The following is a 17611-nucleotide window of genomic DNA, read 5'->3' as shown; positions in this document are numbered from 1 at the left end:
CATATCTGGCCTGGCGCGGAGGCCAGGTCTACCCACAGTGTACATCTGGTCGGAGCGAGCCGAAGCGATCGCACAAACTCTTCCCTCCACAGCCTAGTCACACCAGTCTTTACTCGGAAAGCGTAATTTGCCTGCCATGCTGTCTCCGAGGGCAGGGGTCTTCGCCTATCTCGTCACACAACCAGCGCACTGCCGTTTTAGAAAGGCCAAAATGACGCTGAAACTCTACGTTGCTAATCTAGGTAAACGGGTCCAGTCAGTCATATTGACGCTTGCTGCCGCTGGATGCAATGACACAGGCTGCTGCTGCTGTCACCATGACCCCAAGTTCAACTCGAGGGGTAGGGGGTTCTTGATGTAGGAGTTTGGAACGAGTTCACCTGTCAATAAAAACCATAGGTCACGCCCCACGCAAAGAATGTTACTTGTGCGCGCACCCACCACGGTTGGGCCACGCTCAACCTATTTGTTGGCAACAGCGACGCGGCGCTCAGCTGAGAGGCATCAACAATCTTGACCGCCGAAATGAAGAACGAACAATGCACTGTCATCTGTGCCATCGGTGAGGTACTGAGCACCACTATCAAACACAAAGCGTCGGCTGTCGCTGGCTCATGGATATATCTTTTCGCGCTGTGATGGCCCCACAGCACGGTTGTTTTATTGCCTGCATTGTGGCAGCGTAGCGCACAGCAAATAATTATCGACACGTCACTGTAGCTTTCTGCAAGGCGTCGATGCGCCGCGGTGGACCAGGGTGCTGAGGAATGCGTAGTGTTCTCTAACGACGACGTATCACAGCTGTTGTGAGATGGCTGCCCGATCATCGGTGATGTATCGGAACCCCAGTGTTGCAAACATGGTCAACGTCTACAATCGCTCACTTCTTTAGACCCAGTGCAATTGCACTTCCTCATCACAAGCGCTGCGCACTAAACAGTTGCAACACCTTCCTCCGCTCGAAATCTCATTTCATAACTGCACACTAGAGCCCTCACCAGCCAAAGTGCGATTGCTGCGGTGTCGTTAAGATATCCATCTGCGATTGCTGTTAGCTCCAGCAGAAGCAATCGGCAAGCGCCTTGGAGTGCACACAATACTCAAATACTGCGTACATGCGCACAAAGGCACCTTCACTAGGCAAGCGATGAGAAGCGGTGAATTGTGTCGCTGGGCACCATGGTCATCTTCTCAATGCATCGCGGGTGTTTCGCACACACACATAGACTAGTACATTTTTACTGTGCTGCGTCACTACTCTGTAGGAAGGAAAACGTATGAGAGGCCCCAGCTAGCTCGCATCACTTGAAGAGTGTGTGGCGGAAGTCACGTAGTGTTTTTCGCAATGGAGCACTGGGACAGCTATGCAAAACATCAACGTTGCCATAACAAGCACGTTCCTGAAGCTCTCGCTGCTGCTCTAGGCTTCCGAAAAGCGAGATAAGCTTTTTTTTCTTTTTTACAGGGTCTTTCTCGCAGCGCATTCTGTTCGCGAGACAAGCCTGTAAGTTGTTTTTAAGGTCTATGAGTGTGTGTGTCAGCCAGCAACAGAAACACTAAAATAATCATGGCGCAGGTCTTCGTCGTGTTCTTCAACGTGCCACGGAAAAGCACAGGAGAACGTCTGCTTCACTAAAGCTGTTACAGAAATATCGCGGCTTTGTTCTGACGCGCGTCGGTAGCACACACTTCTGGCGGCTCCTAGCAATGCTATTTCAAAGATTGCGCCTATGCTGCGGCGAGCTGATTGGAGGCGCAGAGGCAGATGACACACCAACGTAGCTGCACTTCCGGCTTCAAAAACGTGATGTTATGGCCTCTTCTATTTTGTTTGTTTCCTCCAGAGTCATTAGGCACCCTAGAATACCGCACCGATATTTTTCAGTGACAGTCGTGGCTCCCGACTGTAAGGCTAGAGTGTCGTTTTTAGTTGGTAAAGTGGCAGCACTAATAGCCTCATTGAAGTTCCGCCGGCGAGCAGGCATGCCGCACCACTGCGTTGCCATTCCCCTAATGGACATTGAATGGTCGGATTATTGTCATGACTGACTTTATCGAGAATAGCATTGCAGCGCCTCTGGCGACTGCTCACCGTATGAACTCTCCCGTGCTTGCGACCCTCTAGAATTTATTCGCTTGTATTCTTTCACGAGGCGGTACTTCGAGCCGTGTAAACTTTCGCCTCACTGTCTCAACTTGTGGAGAGAGTGAGGCGAAATTAATTTATTTAATTAACTCGATATCTGTTTGTCATCTGAATTTTAGAGCATTCAGAACCAGAAAGACAAGCCTTAAGAAAGAAGGTGCTTAGTATTTCATTTGTTGTATTTTAACGTATTCGTTTGAGGGAAAGCGTAGGTGCCACAATGAGCCGCAGCTGCCCTGTTCGCGTGCTTCAAAGGATAGAACGATAATGCGCGAAAGCGGAAGCGCACCTTGGACGCACCCGAGAAACGCGTAGCAAGCGGGTCAAGGCAATTGTGCAGATAGACAGCGGGACACTCACGGTATTGTTCAATTGCGATAATACGTTGATAACAATACGCGGCGCTGGCGCATTTCACCGCACGAACTTCTGTGCTTGAACGCGGAACAATGTGCTGCGCAAGGTACGCTCATGTTGACACACGCGGCTCTTTCTCGAGAGCTTGCTTTTTTTTTCTTTGCCTGCTTTTGTCGTGCGTTCCGTGCTATCACCCTTGAGTGGTTTGGGTGCACGTTAAAGAACAGGTGGTCGCAATTTACGGAGACCACTACGGCATGCCTCATAATTGAATAGTGGTTTTGGCACGGAATGCCACGTAATCTAATAAAATTATTCGAATCTCCTTTTATTCCAATATCATGACGTCAAATTTACGCAACCAGTGAAGCGCACTCCTCCTTTATAGGAGGTCACTTTTTTTCTCTTTCAAAGCGAGTAGCATTGCCTACATTGAGCAGATTTCCTTATGGAATTGGCTGACAACAGGCGAAAAGGCCGCTCAAGTGGAGAGGGGTTCAATGGGGTCGAGCCAGAACACTGACACTAGATAACAGGCTGAGGAGAGTGGTGCCGGCGTCTGCGATAGTTGGCAAAGTGATGTCGCATACGTGCCGAAAGGGCTCTATAACATTATAGTGCCACGGAGAACTGTTTATTGCATGCAAATAAATGCCTGCTCGCGGCCACTCCCAGTAGCTAATGCGAGAGGAATCGGTGGGCAGCCATCTTCTATTCTTTCGGAAAGGGGTTGTCTCCGGCTCTTCAGAAAAAAATTCAGTTATGTTTGGCGTGTTTTACGCGTGGGCATCAGTTTGACGTTATGAGTTTTTGCGGTTCCGGGACGTCGTTTGACAGACCGGCGAAGTGGGTGCAGCGTGGAAACATTTGACCAATGGGAAAGTATTATGGCCAAAAAGGCATCGAATGAGAAATAGTTATTCTTTCGTTAGGTTTGATCATATTGCCAGTGTGCACACATCATATCAGATGTGTGGTTTTCGCGGTTTTCGTGACGTCGCGTAAGAGACAGGTGAAGTAGGGCTAGCCCGAAAGTGTTTTGACCAATCAATGAAGGGCAGATGGCGGAATTGCAATAGAAAAGTTTGTTATAGCTTTACGTTATTGCGCCCCTGCATAGCATTCTTGGTCCCAGTGCAGTATCAAAAATGTCTCACGTACTTGAGGAATGGCTGTCCGACCCAACACCATCCGACGTGGACGCATTAACTTAGCTTGCAACGTCCCTTGGACTCAAGATATTGCATGACGAACCCAAGTCAAGAATGGACAGGACCGACATAAACCCCCTAAGCTCTTTCCCGCTGTCTATCACGATCACAGCGACAGCCACTCGAGAGCGAGGTGTTTGACTCGATCGCCGGCAACTACAAACGCGAGCCTGCAGTGGCACTCCAAGCAAACCCGTACGACTCGGGTGTCGTTGCCTACGCCGAGCTGGGGAGAGCCGGCCGTTCGTTTCCAGCAACCACGCAGATGGACTGCAATGCCTTAAACCGCGAGTCACCGATGACACGCAGCATAGGCAGTGCGTTAGTGAGCTCGGAGGCGTAACGCAGTGAAACACAGTGTGCACCATCTCGCCAACGTGCAAGCGAAGCAGGCGTGGTACGAGATCCGAGGGTGGCACGCCTGAGTCCGATGCTGCACTCGCCCGTGGCTGGCACCATCTACGAACACCTCCATCGAGAACGAACACTTGAGCGCCTAACGTAGCCTACGATAGAAAGTTGGATACATGTTCTTTGCACATGTAAGCTTATTAGTTGAGAGTCTAGCATTTGTCCATAGTTTGTGCTAGCTTTAACGTGTGTCAATTTGTCGCGCAAGCTAACATGCATTTCAACGGAAACAAAAACGCCTAACTGATTACCCTTACGACGATACAGCGAACTCTCATTTAATTAATGCCGTAGAGTTATCGTACGTTTTTGTCTCGGCATTGTGGCCACTGTGCGCTGCGTAGTAAGGTTGCCTGCGATAAACGAAACCACAAAGCCCGTTTCTGATTTGGAACGTGACCTCTGTGGCAAGGTCATATGTCGGAGTGAGGCGCACCTTATCAGAGTTATCTTTGTTAGAAGCCGGTGAGGTTTCTCCAGCGCAATCAGAATTTCTCCCACTAGCGTATTGCCGGCAAGACGTGCATTGGCCACGGCTATGGCGGCGTTGTTGAGCGTTTCGTGTGCTTTTATTCTCGCACTTGCTTTAGGCGCTTCCTACGGCCTCATTCTCTGGTTGCTCCGGTAAGGACGTTTTTGTTTCCTTGTACCGTGACACGAATAACATGGTGGTGATGATGACGGTGAGTCTTTATTGTATGGCTCGGTGGAACGCAGAAATAACTAGAAGAATGAATAAACGAACAAGAAATGAGGTAAAACTAACAACAAGAGAATGCTGTGTGATTAGGAATTAATTGCCGATGAAGATATGATTCAACTACAAAAATAAAAGAACTTACCGAACGTTATAGAAAGAAAAGGATGCGGAGGAAGTATTTTGGACAGTATGTTCCCTACGCTGTAGTGTAGTGTATCCAGCCTTCCAGTTCTGTCCTAGTACGCTTCGGTGCTCTGCGAACTTTTGAGCCATGTGCACTCGAGTTAAATATTTCCGTTTCTTTTACTCTATGACATGATGCTAGATGATCAAGCCAGAAGATACTGCTGCTGGGGCGCAGGGCGCGTGGAGACAGGGATGCAGGGTTTTTTTTTCAGAAATTGCTGTCGATAGTATAAACTATAGGGAAGATGCGATAACTAAGCTAGTTACTTTTGTGTTTGTTTCAGAACAAAAGCAAATATTTCAAGATACCTTCAAGTAATATCCAGTCAAATAATTATGGAGATTACCTTCTTAAATTATAAATACCTTCTAAATGCCTTCTTAAATTGACAGCAAGATTTATGCTAATTCGAAACATCGAGCCGGTCATACAATGACGTTATAGCGGGTTCCAAGAACAAAAAAAAAAAGAATGCGGCACTACTAAGTTCTCTAGCGCAATACATTGTGAACATTTTGACCCAGAGGACTAAAACTGAACCATTCAACAGCCCGACTGCGCATTTCGAGACCAGAAATATAATTTTTCTGCTAGCTTTTACACCATCTGCACATGATTCGTGCTGTCTCAGTTCTGATTCCTTCCCCGTAAACCGCATAAAAATGTAACTTCGGCTTGCAAGTGTTTACTGCACGCACACGTTACCCGGGAAAAGCATGTAATATCTGAAGCTCCATATGAGCACCAACACACAGACAATTTGTACACCTTTAAGATAAGTGTTTATGATGTCGTTATACAATTTCCACACCCTACTACAAGAATAAAGGCCGCTGGATAGTGATAATCTTTTATTTGATAAAGCAACAAAACATATTTTTTCGTAAGTTATACGAATACGGACGGATTTTTTTGCGAACGGGCAAGTGGCAATGCGTAGCAGAGGAAGTTGCTGCAAATAGAACTGTTGTTAAACCAGCTCAAAATTCCACAAACGTGCTCCAGCCCTTCGTATTGAGTGCGAAGAGCTTTAATCTCTGCGACCCCCTGTTTCACTTTCTAGGTGCTCTGTTTGAACGGCACTTGCGCCATTGAATCTTTGTTATTATTTTTATTGTACTGTCATAAAAGTTCTATTTACACTGCAAGCGAATTTTCCGCCCACATCGTCGTGTGACGTCTCATATAAACACCAAGTGGGATAAAATTTGTAAGTGACCGGCGTGCTACACGCCGCGGTGCGAAGCTGAGCAAACGCGTGGTGACGATGCACTCTGTCTACTCGCGCATCCAATGTTGAAGGTCATGTGATCAAGCATACGCTAGGGGAGGAGACCGCGCGTCTTCTTATATGGCCCCGCCGTGGCTGCTCATGGCTGTCCGCGCGGCGCATCTTCGAGGTGATCTGCAGCGGGCGCAATGTTTAGGGAGAGGCGAGATGGCTGGCTGCTGAATGTCCGCTGTATTTCTCTTGCACCTAGTTTTGTAGCTCGCTTACTGAAAATTTCGGAGACACGGTGTAATGAGCAACAGCACGATGCATACACTCCCGGCTGCCGGCGCTCTTCGTAATGGCACCGTTGTGACAGGAAGTGCTCGGGGTTAACTGATGAGATATGTCCATGTTTTTCTTCCCGCACGTGGAACATTCAGGTTTATTTAATGAATAAACGAATCAGTATTACAATTTCGAGAGTCGATAAAACCAAATCCTTTCTTCGTGTAATTGCCTAGTATTTTGCTGTCAATGTCAACCCTTGACCTTCGGAAAAAGCTGGGATTTTTTTTTTCCTCTCAACGATTCAGCTAGGCACCCCTCGTCGCGTCGTAACTCTGAGAGCTTATATCGTGGGTGCAGTTTACCTCAGTCTTTGGTAAGGTACTTTATTCACAGTAGACATCTACGACCCTTATTGAAAGTGCTCTTTACTGAAGGAAACTGACATATTGCAAGGGCAACATCAAGCTCCTAATTTTTAATAAATATGGACGCATATTTCTATAATACATGGGCAGAACACTGCATGACTCCCCTGCATTCAACTACACAGAAAGAGATGCAATAATTTAAAAGCCAGAATTCTAGTTGTAATTCCACACATATTTCCGTTTTGTCAAGGGTGCAGACACACGAGAAGGGCGCGCTCTTTGTCCGACGCTTGTGCGCGTGTGTGATTTGGAAGAGGAAAATGTGGGCACGGCGCCTACGTAATGCGGAGAAGGATATACGCTTCGCGCCGTTCATCCGTAGCCTATGGCAATGCACACTACGCGAGAACCGACGCTTAACTTCCCTCCAAACGTGGTCTGTCGGTATCGGCTCGGCCAAAACAGAGAAATCCTAATGGCAAAGCATATAATACAAGAAATTCGCTACAACAACGTGTCATTATTCATTGGTCTATGAGCGCTAAAACGGCATCTACGTAAGCTACCGTCCCTGAGCTTCCGGCCAGGTTGCTTTTCGCCCCTTGACAAGAAACCTCTAGGTGAGACTTGTTTGTGAAACGCACAGGTAAACCGCAACTACGCAGTACGAGAAATTCGCGATGACGACGTGTCATAATTGAGTGGTCGGCGGCTGCTAAAGCGGCATCCACTAAGCCGCCACGCCGCCGTTTGCACCGGGATGCCAGCGGTTGTATGCGCGCCGGCAAAAATCTGTTTTTCTAAGAAAGAGTCTGTCTCTCTCTCTTCCCATGGCAACAATCCTCCATATCAGCCGTGCTGGTGAAGCCTAGGTAAAAAACTAGTGGAGAAGTCAAAGAGGGAAACGATATATTATATTGCAAATGATATACAAAAAAAATTGAAAATTGAAAAAAAAAAATGCAGTCGAACACGTGATTCGAACTATGGATCCGCCATTCAGAAGTGCGGTGCCGTGACCTCTACGCCACAGAATACTTCTCTTTTAACTCCATGAAAATACCTCCAATGTCATTCGATCATTATTTGCATTACATCTAGACGCACGCACGCACGCGCACACACACACACACACACACACACGCACACGCACGCACGCACGCACACACACGCGCACACGCGCAAACGCACGCACACGCACGCACGCACGCGCACACACACACACACACACACACACACACACACACACAAACACACACAAACACACACACGCATGCACGCACGCACATGCGAGCGAGCGCCCACATGTGACACCAGGGTCAAAAAAGGATAGCGTACCTCTCCCTTGTCTTTGCGCTTGCAAAACGGCACGATGCACAGTCCACGCATTGCGCTCTGAGGAGTCTGTTTATAACGAAGTAAGACGTTCTTTTCTTTGTTTGAGCCATTTCAGCAGCGACTTGTAGGTCTCCCTGATTTTTGTGTCTTTATTCACGGACGTGTTCCTAAATTGGTCCTTAGAGTAACGAAACACAGCTTTTTGCATCTTAAATGCGCCACTGCAGCTCTTGTCCTTCCCCAAAGTTAAACGCAGCGATAAGACACATGGTCTTACCGCCGCTCTTGATTGTTGCAGTGAGCGTCGCAAATGCTTCGACGCTTTTCGAGGCACCGGAGTGCCCACAGTGCCGCTTCGAAACATTATCAATGGCAACTTGGACGAGTTCTGGAAACAGGTATGTAAAAGTGAAATGAAGTAGATGTTAAATTGTATGAAGTGTTCTTTAATTGAGGCACTTTCTATGTTGTTATGTATGGAAAATAACGATGTACTAAAGAACAGCTATACTACGGTGTTCAAAGTGGCAAACGACATCAAGCAACTGCGAGCGGCAAGCCCCATATCGCAATGACGCATCACTCTATAAAAACGTTTACCCGCCATTCGCGGTGGGCTTAAACAGCTTAAACTTTATATATTTACTGTATTCGCTTCAATGCTCCAAGAATGAAATTACTAGAGTATGGTCCAAAGCAAATGAGAATGTGATGCTTAAAAAAACTGACTTAATTCATATAGTAACGAATGTAAGAGAAATTCACAACAACCACCATGCCTATCTGCCCCAATATATGATTTCTTCCTTCCAGTCCATTGCCATAGCTTGAAACGTTCTTTCTGTGCCAGAGCTAATAGTTCTCGTGGTTTTAGTTTGAGCCACTACTATATATCCAACAGGTACGTTGTGCCCAGCACACATACTACAATTACGTTGATCTTGGATAATAGGGCACATAAAACGACACATAAAACTTTGCAGCAGGACAGATGTCTGTTGTGTATGGCACATGCCTTGTCGTCTAGCCAGATGTGTCATTTTCTGTTGTGCCACTTTTCCCCGAAATGAATCTGAACTAAGTAGTACAAAAACATGTGCTTATCAATGTATACTTACTAAAGATTTTCCTAAAGTATCGCAAGGTCACTAAGATTTACTACTGCAACTTGCAGTGTTTTAATGGTAAAAACCTAGTATTTAAATTAATAACATCGTTATCTGTCTAATCAAAAGAAATTTGATGCCCAGGCACGTTTCTTTCCGCCGATGATTCCGTACTGATTATCTCATATATGGGGGTGGAGGGGGGGGGGGGGGGGGTATTGAGCAAACAGTTTAATTCTGGCCCAAACAAGTTAGTTCTGGCCGAAACCTCCACAACAGATATAAGTCATCTGCCGTGCACAACAAAAGGGTGGCAAACGAATGTGAAGTTAGATGTGAGGAAGAAAAAAAAATCAGCACAGTGGATCGTTCTTGCGCTGTATCAGTGACAGCAGTTCGCCACAATACAAAATGCACCGTGACTGCATAATTAGCTTGTTGGGACACCGGGTTCTATTATGCGAGCACGAGTTTCGAATAGCAGAGGCGAAGTCATCGCAGTCATGCTACAGAATTAAAGAGCCCTCCAAGTCGGGAAAATGAATTATACCACATGTATTTGCTGAAGTAAGCTCAGTTCAAAGTAGTCAAGCTTTTCGACTGGTTTGTAGCCATTCAAGCTTTATCGAAGCCACCTATAGAATTTGTTATGCTGACAAGCAGGAAATACTGAAAGAACCAACGTCGTTATTGTCATCTTTGTAGATATCGCGTTAGCAACAAAATGGATGCGAAAATTACTTTTATTTAGCATCTGAAGAAGCGCCGTGTGCTACGAAAGAGATGGTATTGGACAGCTCAGGATTAATTCTGGCCTCATGGGCGTCGTTATTTAGCAAGCGAAGCATGGTAAGCGAAAGGTCTTGCTTTGCACGATCATCGGAAAGAGCCCTCCGCGGCCGGAAATGAAACCCAGACGTGCTCAGCACAGAAATTGCTATAGACGCATAGCAACTTCAGTGGGTTACAAGAAAAGGACGTATATAATTAATGAGATCCCGACTAAATGGCAGGGATGTGAATGTACTTATTTGAAGCGCGAATGAGAAAACAAGGAATTTAACTTCATTGCATCGTTGCCATTCAGAATTGCATTTGTCCTCGTGAATGTTCATATGGCATATAATGGTTTCCAGCAGGTACGGAAGCGAGCACAAGTAAATAGAAACGGACAGGACAACGCTGGTTGTCCTGTCCAGCGTTGAACAGTAGAACAGCGTTGTCCTGTCCGTTTCTACCTAAATTTGCTCGCGTCCGTACCTGCTGGAAACCATTATACGTTCACCATGCACCAACTGGCCCCGCAAACTACTCTACAAAAAATTCACATGACACTTTGTCAGTGTATATTCGTTAGGAAATGAAATTTTTCTAGTCGGATTTTGTAATTATTCTACGTTATTCGCATAAAAGTTCATTTTTTTTATTTCATCCGTGGTTGCGCAACATTATTCTGGCGCACATGTCGATGTTTCAATTTTTGTTTGACATTCACGCCGTATTCTCCAATATCTTTGATGCGCATGCCATACCACAGAATGTTTCGCATTAACGCATATCATACAATTCTAATTCACTATAAAGTGTGAGTTCAAAACACTTAGATGTAGAATGACCGCCTATCGTCGTGTGAAAGCGTCGTCACGGCGCATGGCTCATTAAAAGTGTGAGTCATCTCCTAGTCGAGAGATCCCATGTCTCTTCATTTATAACCTACTATCACAGTTCTTGCACAAATACATACATATAAAGTGAAATAAACTCAACGATGCGAAGAAGGATTGAACCCGTATATTGCTCGAGTGTCCTTTTTATTCATAACACCAATCCGTACTTCGAATAATGAATGCCAATGATGGAAGCATTTTCATTCCAGAATGTCATCAAAAACCTGGACCAATGGTATAAAAAATACGGCGATGTCTTCGGGTAAGTTGGTAGCGTTCGCTGACTCACGCCACTGAAAACCTCCGGGAGAAGTAGTGGGTCAGTGGTTTTCAGCGTAGATTTTACTGCGAGAATCTCTAGAGCGAACTAGGACGCTACAATCGTTCAGCCGCCATCAGAACGATGGCTAGCAAATAGATTTGTCTAGTCTTTGTCCATTTGGCTCTGGAAGTTCTTCTGATATCATTTTTTTACGCTGAATCATTCTAAAATTCCAGGCACGAATAGTTTTATAAGCATAGAAAAGCAATTACTAAAAAAGTAGACGTGCGTAATTATTGAGCATTGTGGCGTTTACAACGCAACACGTTTTGAGAAATGGTCAATTTGGAAAGTCATCGCGCCATCTGAAGTCATTAGAGCCAAGTTTAAGCAAATCCATGTGCTACCAATTATTCTCAATGTTCCTGAATTACCACGCTTAAGGTTTCCGTGAACACTTGCGTCACAGTTCCATCTATCAATGCTTGTGGGAAGCCCTATTGTTTTTCCCGCCTGCTCGGTGCGCTATATCTGACGGCGCCAGCTGGGTGAGGAGGCAAGCGCGTTTACAATGATAGGTTGCCACTCTTGTTAGTATTTCAAATATTTGGCACACACCCAAGGAGTTCATTATCTCCGTTCCTTTTCTTTACAACTTCTGTGCCCATCTGGTGATGTTACTTGGCGCTCAAGTGGAATTCTCAACAACGCCTCTTTTCTTGCTACTGTTGTCAATATTTAAGATACTGTCGATCGTTTTCTATATACAGTAGACACTCAGTTGTACGAACGTCGGTTTATCGAATATTTCAGAATAACGAACTTTTTAAAAATCCCCGGCAGTTTTCTTATAGATTCTATGCAAAAATGTTTCACTTAAACGAATTTCGGAACAGTCAATATTTCAGTTTAACGAACTCGCTCAGAGGATCAAGGCTTATTTTTGCGATCAGAACCGATGCCCGCCCTCATCAAATCGCCGCTCCAGCGGCAATGTAACATCGCTGGCGCTACAGCGCCCCTGCGGCGAAGCGGCGGCGCGGAAAACGAACGACAACGAGGCATGGCCTCCGAGATCGCTTGCACAAAACGAGCAAGCATGTAATCTCTGAGGCCACGAACAAAGTAACATCGCTGGTGCTTACAACGCCGCCAGAGCAAAGCGGCGATCTGTCACACCACAAACCACGTGGTGTGTTTTTTTTTTTTTTTTCGACCGGCTAGTTGTGGCATGGTCGTCGTCTCTTTCGAAGAAGAGGCGAAGAAGAAGAAGAGGCAACTGCCAAGCCAGTTTCAAGCACTATAATTCTAACTGAGGTTGTAGGGTACATTGGAAAGTTGAGAGACTTTGTGTCTCAACAGCAAGCTGTGCCAGAAGAAGTGTACAAAAACATTCACTCTTTGGACAGTTTTGTTACTTCCTGTGCTTTAAAAGTACAAGTGCAGAACAAGATTACAGACTTTTTCTAAGTGAGAAAGGCAGCATTATAACTGTTATGAACCTTGTACTTGTTGATATGTACAAATTCCATTTCCCACATTTCTAACACTGGGGATGCCATGTCTTTTGCTCCATGAATTGCACTTCAAACTTTTGACTCTGTATGCCATGTCTTATGTTGGTCTAGTGAATATTCAGTTTAGTGAACTTTCAGTTAAGTGAACTATTTCCTTCGGTCCCTTGAAGTTCACTCAAGTGAGAGTCCACTGTACCGTTAACGAAAGAGGGTTTGCAGCGCTACAAAAAAAATCTGTCAAAGTAGCTGATCGGTTCCCCGCTGGTCAGCAGCAGCATAACTAGTAAGAATTCAGCGCACGTTTAAGATCTTATCCTTAACACTTGGAAAAAGGTAGATTAGGGTTCGTTCACTTGGGGAACTATAGGAACCGCGGATTTCTGAATGCACGAAACCACAGAGACACTTGTTTACGACAAACCTTGTGAAAAGATTTCATAGTAAACCGCATCGTAGAGACACTACTTGCTTTGTGAGAGTGGTAAAGTAAGAGGTGCCAGAGATTAATAAGGGAAACCATGTCCGCTGCAGAATCAGCTTGTTTCTTTTTTCTTTTCCAAACTAAAAATTGTCCTTGAATACAGATAGTGTATATTTAACTGCTCAAACGCAGCTGCCTAATATATGCCTAGATTTTTCCCCCAAAGTATACGTAAACGCCAGTCTCGGTACATGGTATATCACTCCTGGCAAAAGAATTGAACAACGTAGTAAACAACTTGTTGTCTGGTCCTTAATTAGAAATAGTAGCGCTATATAGCTGGTTTCCAAATCTTTGCCCCAGCAGTGGCTGTGTCTGAATAAAAGAAACGCATATCGAAGGCCGTCCTTGCACTAACTATATGCACCCAAAGCATTTACGCAGCCAGAAACACGTCATATGTGCTATATTTTGTACGCAAAGTATAATATACGTAATAAGTCTATTGTTCTTTCTCCTGGTATCAGCTGGAGTAAAGGTCTGCAGATCTCCGCGAGCAATCTACTCTCAATAACTGCAACGCAGACTCTAGAGTACATATGATCTTCGTTTCTCAAAGAGACGCTGCACGTTCATAGATAAGTTAGCCGACGCGGTTTCTTCTTCTAGTGTACATCATTCTGCCTCTCGGTTTATACCTCACGATTTGCATAAATTTATTCACCTCGGTGTTGGTTGCTAGATCAGCCGGATAGCGTGGCGTCAGCAAATAATAGATCGTCCAGGCACGATATTCTTTTCTGCGGTAGCATGGGTAGAGTTAAAAATTTTGAGGACGCTTAAGCTTTGCCTCTAAGTGTGGAACGCGATAGCATTCAAAGATCCCTGACTGCTTCTCACGCTTCCCGGCCACTACAGCGTATGTAACAGTTATGTTTACCGGGAAACGCTCGCGGCGAACGCTATGCACGAAGGCAGGCTTTCTGGTCCAAACGCGGCCTCTTGCATACGCCGCTATGCGGTGGAGGCGAGCGCGACCGGGAAATGTTTCAAGGAAGCAGATGCACCGCTCTGTGGACTCTGAGATATTTACGCGCGGGCGCGCGCAAATGGCAAACGACGTCTCCGTTCTGTGGATTGTGTAAGCGCTGGAGAAGGGTTAGGTTTGAGTTTTTGCGTAACAGAATTATGTTTTATCGCATTGGCCTCGAGCTCCACCAGTGGAGAAGCTGGCGCCACCATCGGCGTGACGTGCTATGCGGGATCACGTGGATATAGCGGCCGCGTCGGCTGCTTCGGGAGCGCCGAAGCGAGCTGAAAACGAGAGATTAAATTCCCTCGTACGCTGCGGTCCTCATTTAGTGGCGAGATTTCCCCGCTTCGAGTGTCTCCTTTACAACGCTTGAATGCACTACAATCGGTAGTGGCTGCCTTTGAAGGCGCGCAACATGGTAGGCTACTGCTCGGTGCCGCAGTGCAGGACGTACGCAACGCAGCCCGGTGTCAGCTTTATTCACGCGTAGCCGCAGGACAAGAAGCTGCGTGAAATTTGGCTGGCGAAACTGAGAACCGGCAGACAGCCATCGGCTACGACTGGGGTAGCAAGCACACAGGCGAGGAAGATTTCTGCTACGGCGCCGGGTCTTCGATGTTCAGGAAACGCGCACTCAGAGGCTCGGCCGAGTCCGCTGCCCGACTAATGTCATGACGGTTTGGTCTATGAACTTGTCGATGCTACAGATACTGACAATTTCACTGGAGTACAAAGGGAGCGGTAAGAAGCACATTAATAAAAAGCATGGCATATGGTCGTGTTTGTGTTATGAATTAATGCACTGGATTACAAAAAAAAAAAAAAAAAGCAGCGGGAAATCCCATGCTGAGAACACCGATAAACATGCAGTGCGACGTACATAACTAGAGAAATAATATTGAAACGTCCAAGAATTTAGAAGAAAAAAAAATTGAATCTTCGCGACAGCACATCACAGTCCCAGTAGGCGTCGAAGTCTCTACAATGAAATTATTTTTGAACAGCTCTCATAGCACCCACGCAACAATGGTTGCTTGTATACTGTCATATGTTCATATTCTGCGGCCTAAAGCTCATGTCAAGGTGCGAAAACGCGCAGGCGGCGAAAGCGAAACAGTGAGCGGACAAGCATGCAAACGCGCAGTCGGTCGCTGCGAATCTGTGCGATCGCTGCATTGAGGCTTCATTCTATTACGCTCCGTTTAGTTATACGAACACTATAAGAACATATTTCAAATAGTTTGCTCTCAGCGTTTACCTACCTTTCACGCAAGAAGCCGGTTCGGGAAACTCCATCGCGGCGACCGCGCGCCGTGGCGTTTACTGTACGTATTCGGTAAAGAGATAGCGTCTGGAAACGATTCTGTGCTTTCAGTTTGCCCAAGATTATTATTTAGAATGTGAAAAATTTCTCTCATTTCGAAAGTACTTCCAGAAATGTCCGGTAGAGCTCGCGCGTGGTGTTTTCAGTGAGCGGTGGCAGCAAAACCTATGAGGAGCGCGCTGCGTGATCCCTCATACTACGCCAGCGTGGCGCTTCCGATGGATGGGGACTCCGTAACTCCTCGCCGCCAATATTCAAATTACAACCCGAGCGCTATCATGTCAGTAGGTTGCGTGCAAGTCGCAGTTTAGGATTCTTCCACGTATTTTAGCTTGAGAAATTTAATGAGTTCACTGAATTCCTTGCGTCACATGAATGGTCGGGGTATATATGGTGCGAAAATCATCTAGCGTGAACGACATGTTACACCGGACGCCGACGCCGGATTTTTTGGCCTCCTTAACACTGTCGCGTTAAAATGTTTTGCGAAGCAAGTCTCGCACCGTTTCTTGCGGTGTCGGTTGGAGCAACCTTCGCAACATACACGCACTGAGTATTCTCTCATCGGCAACTAGAAAAACATCCGCTGTCAGGCGGGGGTGCTCCCTGGCAATGAACTACGAAGACACCGGCCCATTTCTTTTTCTCTTTCCCATTTCCCCTCTTGCTGCTGGCTTTGTATGCATTAGCTCCTTTTCGGGCTAGTTTATGGGTATGTTGTGGAGTGCACAGCCTCAACCAATCACAGCAGCTGGTCGGGCGCCCGCGCTCTCTAGTGTCCCTGTTCCTCAACATTGGACGGGTGGTTCAAAAAGCAAAACCTGTGACTCGCACTGCGTGAAACCAGCGTTCGAATCCACGTGGTGTCTTGCGCATTGTTTTTTCTTTCTTTATTTTGTTCTACATTTAGCGCAGCAACTTTCGGATGCTTGCGATGGACACCCGCGCCAGTGGTGCTAACACGAAAATAATTATGGGCGTCACCTCATAACGTCTATTGCTGTACAAAGAACGTGCCGGGCCAGTGCGGATGCGGTGTTTACATGACATGTAGAGTTCTTTTCTCCAACGTGGCATTTTCAGCGTCTTGTAATTAGTCTTAGCGCACTTTTCGGAGGAGAATGCATTCAGGCAGGAATACTGCTCGGGAACATGACACGCACTTTAACTCACTCGAGAAGTGAGGTAAAACGCGATTGTCCAGAAACCACGTGTGCTTTATTCTTGTGCGGCATCAGCGAGCATAGTGAAGCACGATATAGGTTGCGTTTCGACGTTCACTTTCGCTTCACAGTAATTTTACGTCAGGGCAACTTGTCGTTATACCTGCACGAATGAATTGGACTTTCCTGACTGACCTTTATTTCATGCCTCGTTTAGCTTCTTTGTAGGTGATACCCCGATTATGGTAGTGAAAGATCTGGCCATGATAAACGATATATTCATCAAGGACTCAAGCAAGTTTCCCGGCCGCGGGGTAAGTAGACGTCCAAAACAATGGGATCTATCGTTGATATATTTATTGACTTACCGCTTTACAGTAATGGGCCGTTCATCCTGTGCAATATTGATGTGTCGACTAAGATTGTTTTCTGCCCTATAATGAGGCGCGGAATCGAGCCTAGCAGAAGCATTTGATATCTTTTTTGTATATGCGTAATAGCGAGGATATCTCACTGATAAGAAATTCCCTATCGTCGAGAGTAAGGCGAGCGCACAACTAGAAAGTTGCCTAGACGTAAAGTATAAACCCAGCTCGGACTTTCATCGCTCAAATCAAACGTACTCGGAAGAAAAAAAAAACGTTTGCTACATAATGCTGGAATTGGCGAAGTGAAACCAAGGAAGCCTAGGGCATAAGTCAACAATTCAGTCTGTAAGCTTGAAGAAAATTATCAAAATGAAAAATATGGAAAGATACCCTCAATATAACGCTCCACCTACCAGAGAATAACGTAATGTTGTACCAGATTGCAAATAACTCGTGTGCTACTGCAAGCATTCCCTACATGCACTGTTTCTATTAGTGCGAGTAGGCTTAAACAGTGGAAAGTGAGAGAAT

At 45.9% G+C, this 17611-nt stretch overlaps 1 protein-coding gene across 1 annotated transcript in view; it reads left to right on the top strand.

The window, feature by feature from the left end:
- The first annotated feature begins 4607 nt into the window (after positions 1-4607).
- Positions 4608-17611, top strand: part of LOC126526467 (cytochrome P450 3A6-like) — a 70659-nt gene continuing 57655 nt past the window's right edge. Inside the window, exons 1-4 of the mRNA XM_072289622.1 lie at positions 4608-4749; positions 8518-8617; positions 11202-11254; positions 16930-17026. Coding sequence (XP_072145723.1) covers positions 4664-4749; positions 8518-8617; positions 11202-11254; positions 16930-17026 — 336 coding nt within the window. The 5' untranslated portion in view covers positions 4608-4663. The remainder of the gene's footprint in view (positions 4750-8517; positions 8618-11201; positions 11255-16929; positions 17027-17611) is intronic.

The sequence above is a fragment of the Dermacentor andersoni genome, chromosome 8, assembly GCF_023375885.2.
Source record: "Dermacentor andersoni chromosome 8, qqDerAnde1_hic_scaffold, whole genome shotgun sequence".
Lineage (NCBI taxonomy): Eukaryota > Metazoa > Arthropoda > Arachnida > Ixodida > Ixodidae > Dermacentor > Dermacentor andersoni.
Note: the sequence above shows the minus strand (reverse complement) of the source record. Positions and strands in the feature narration are given on the sequence as shown.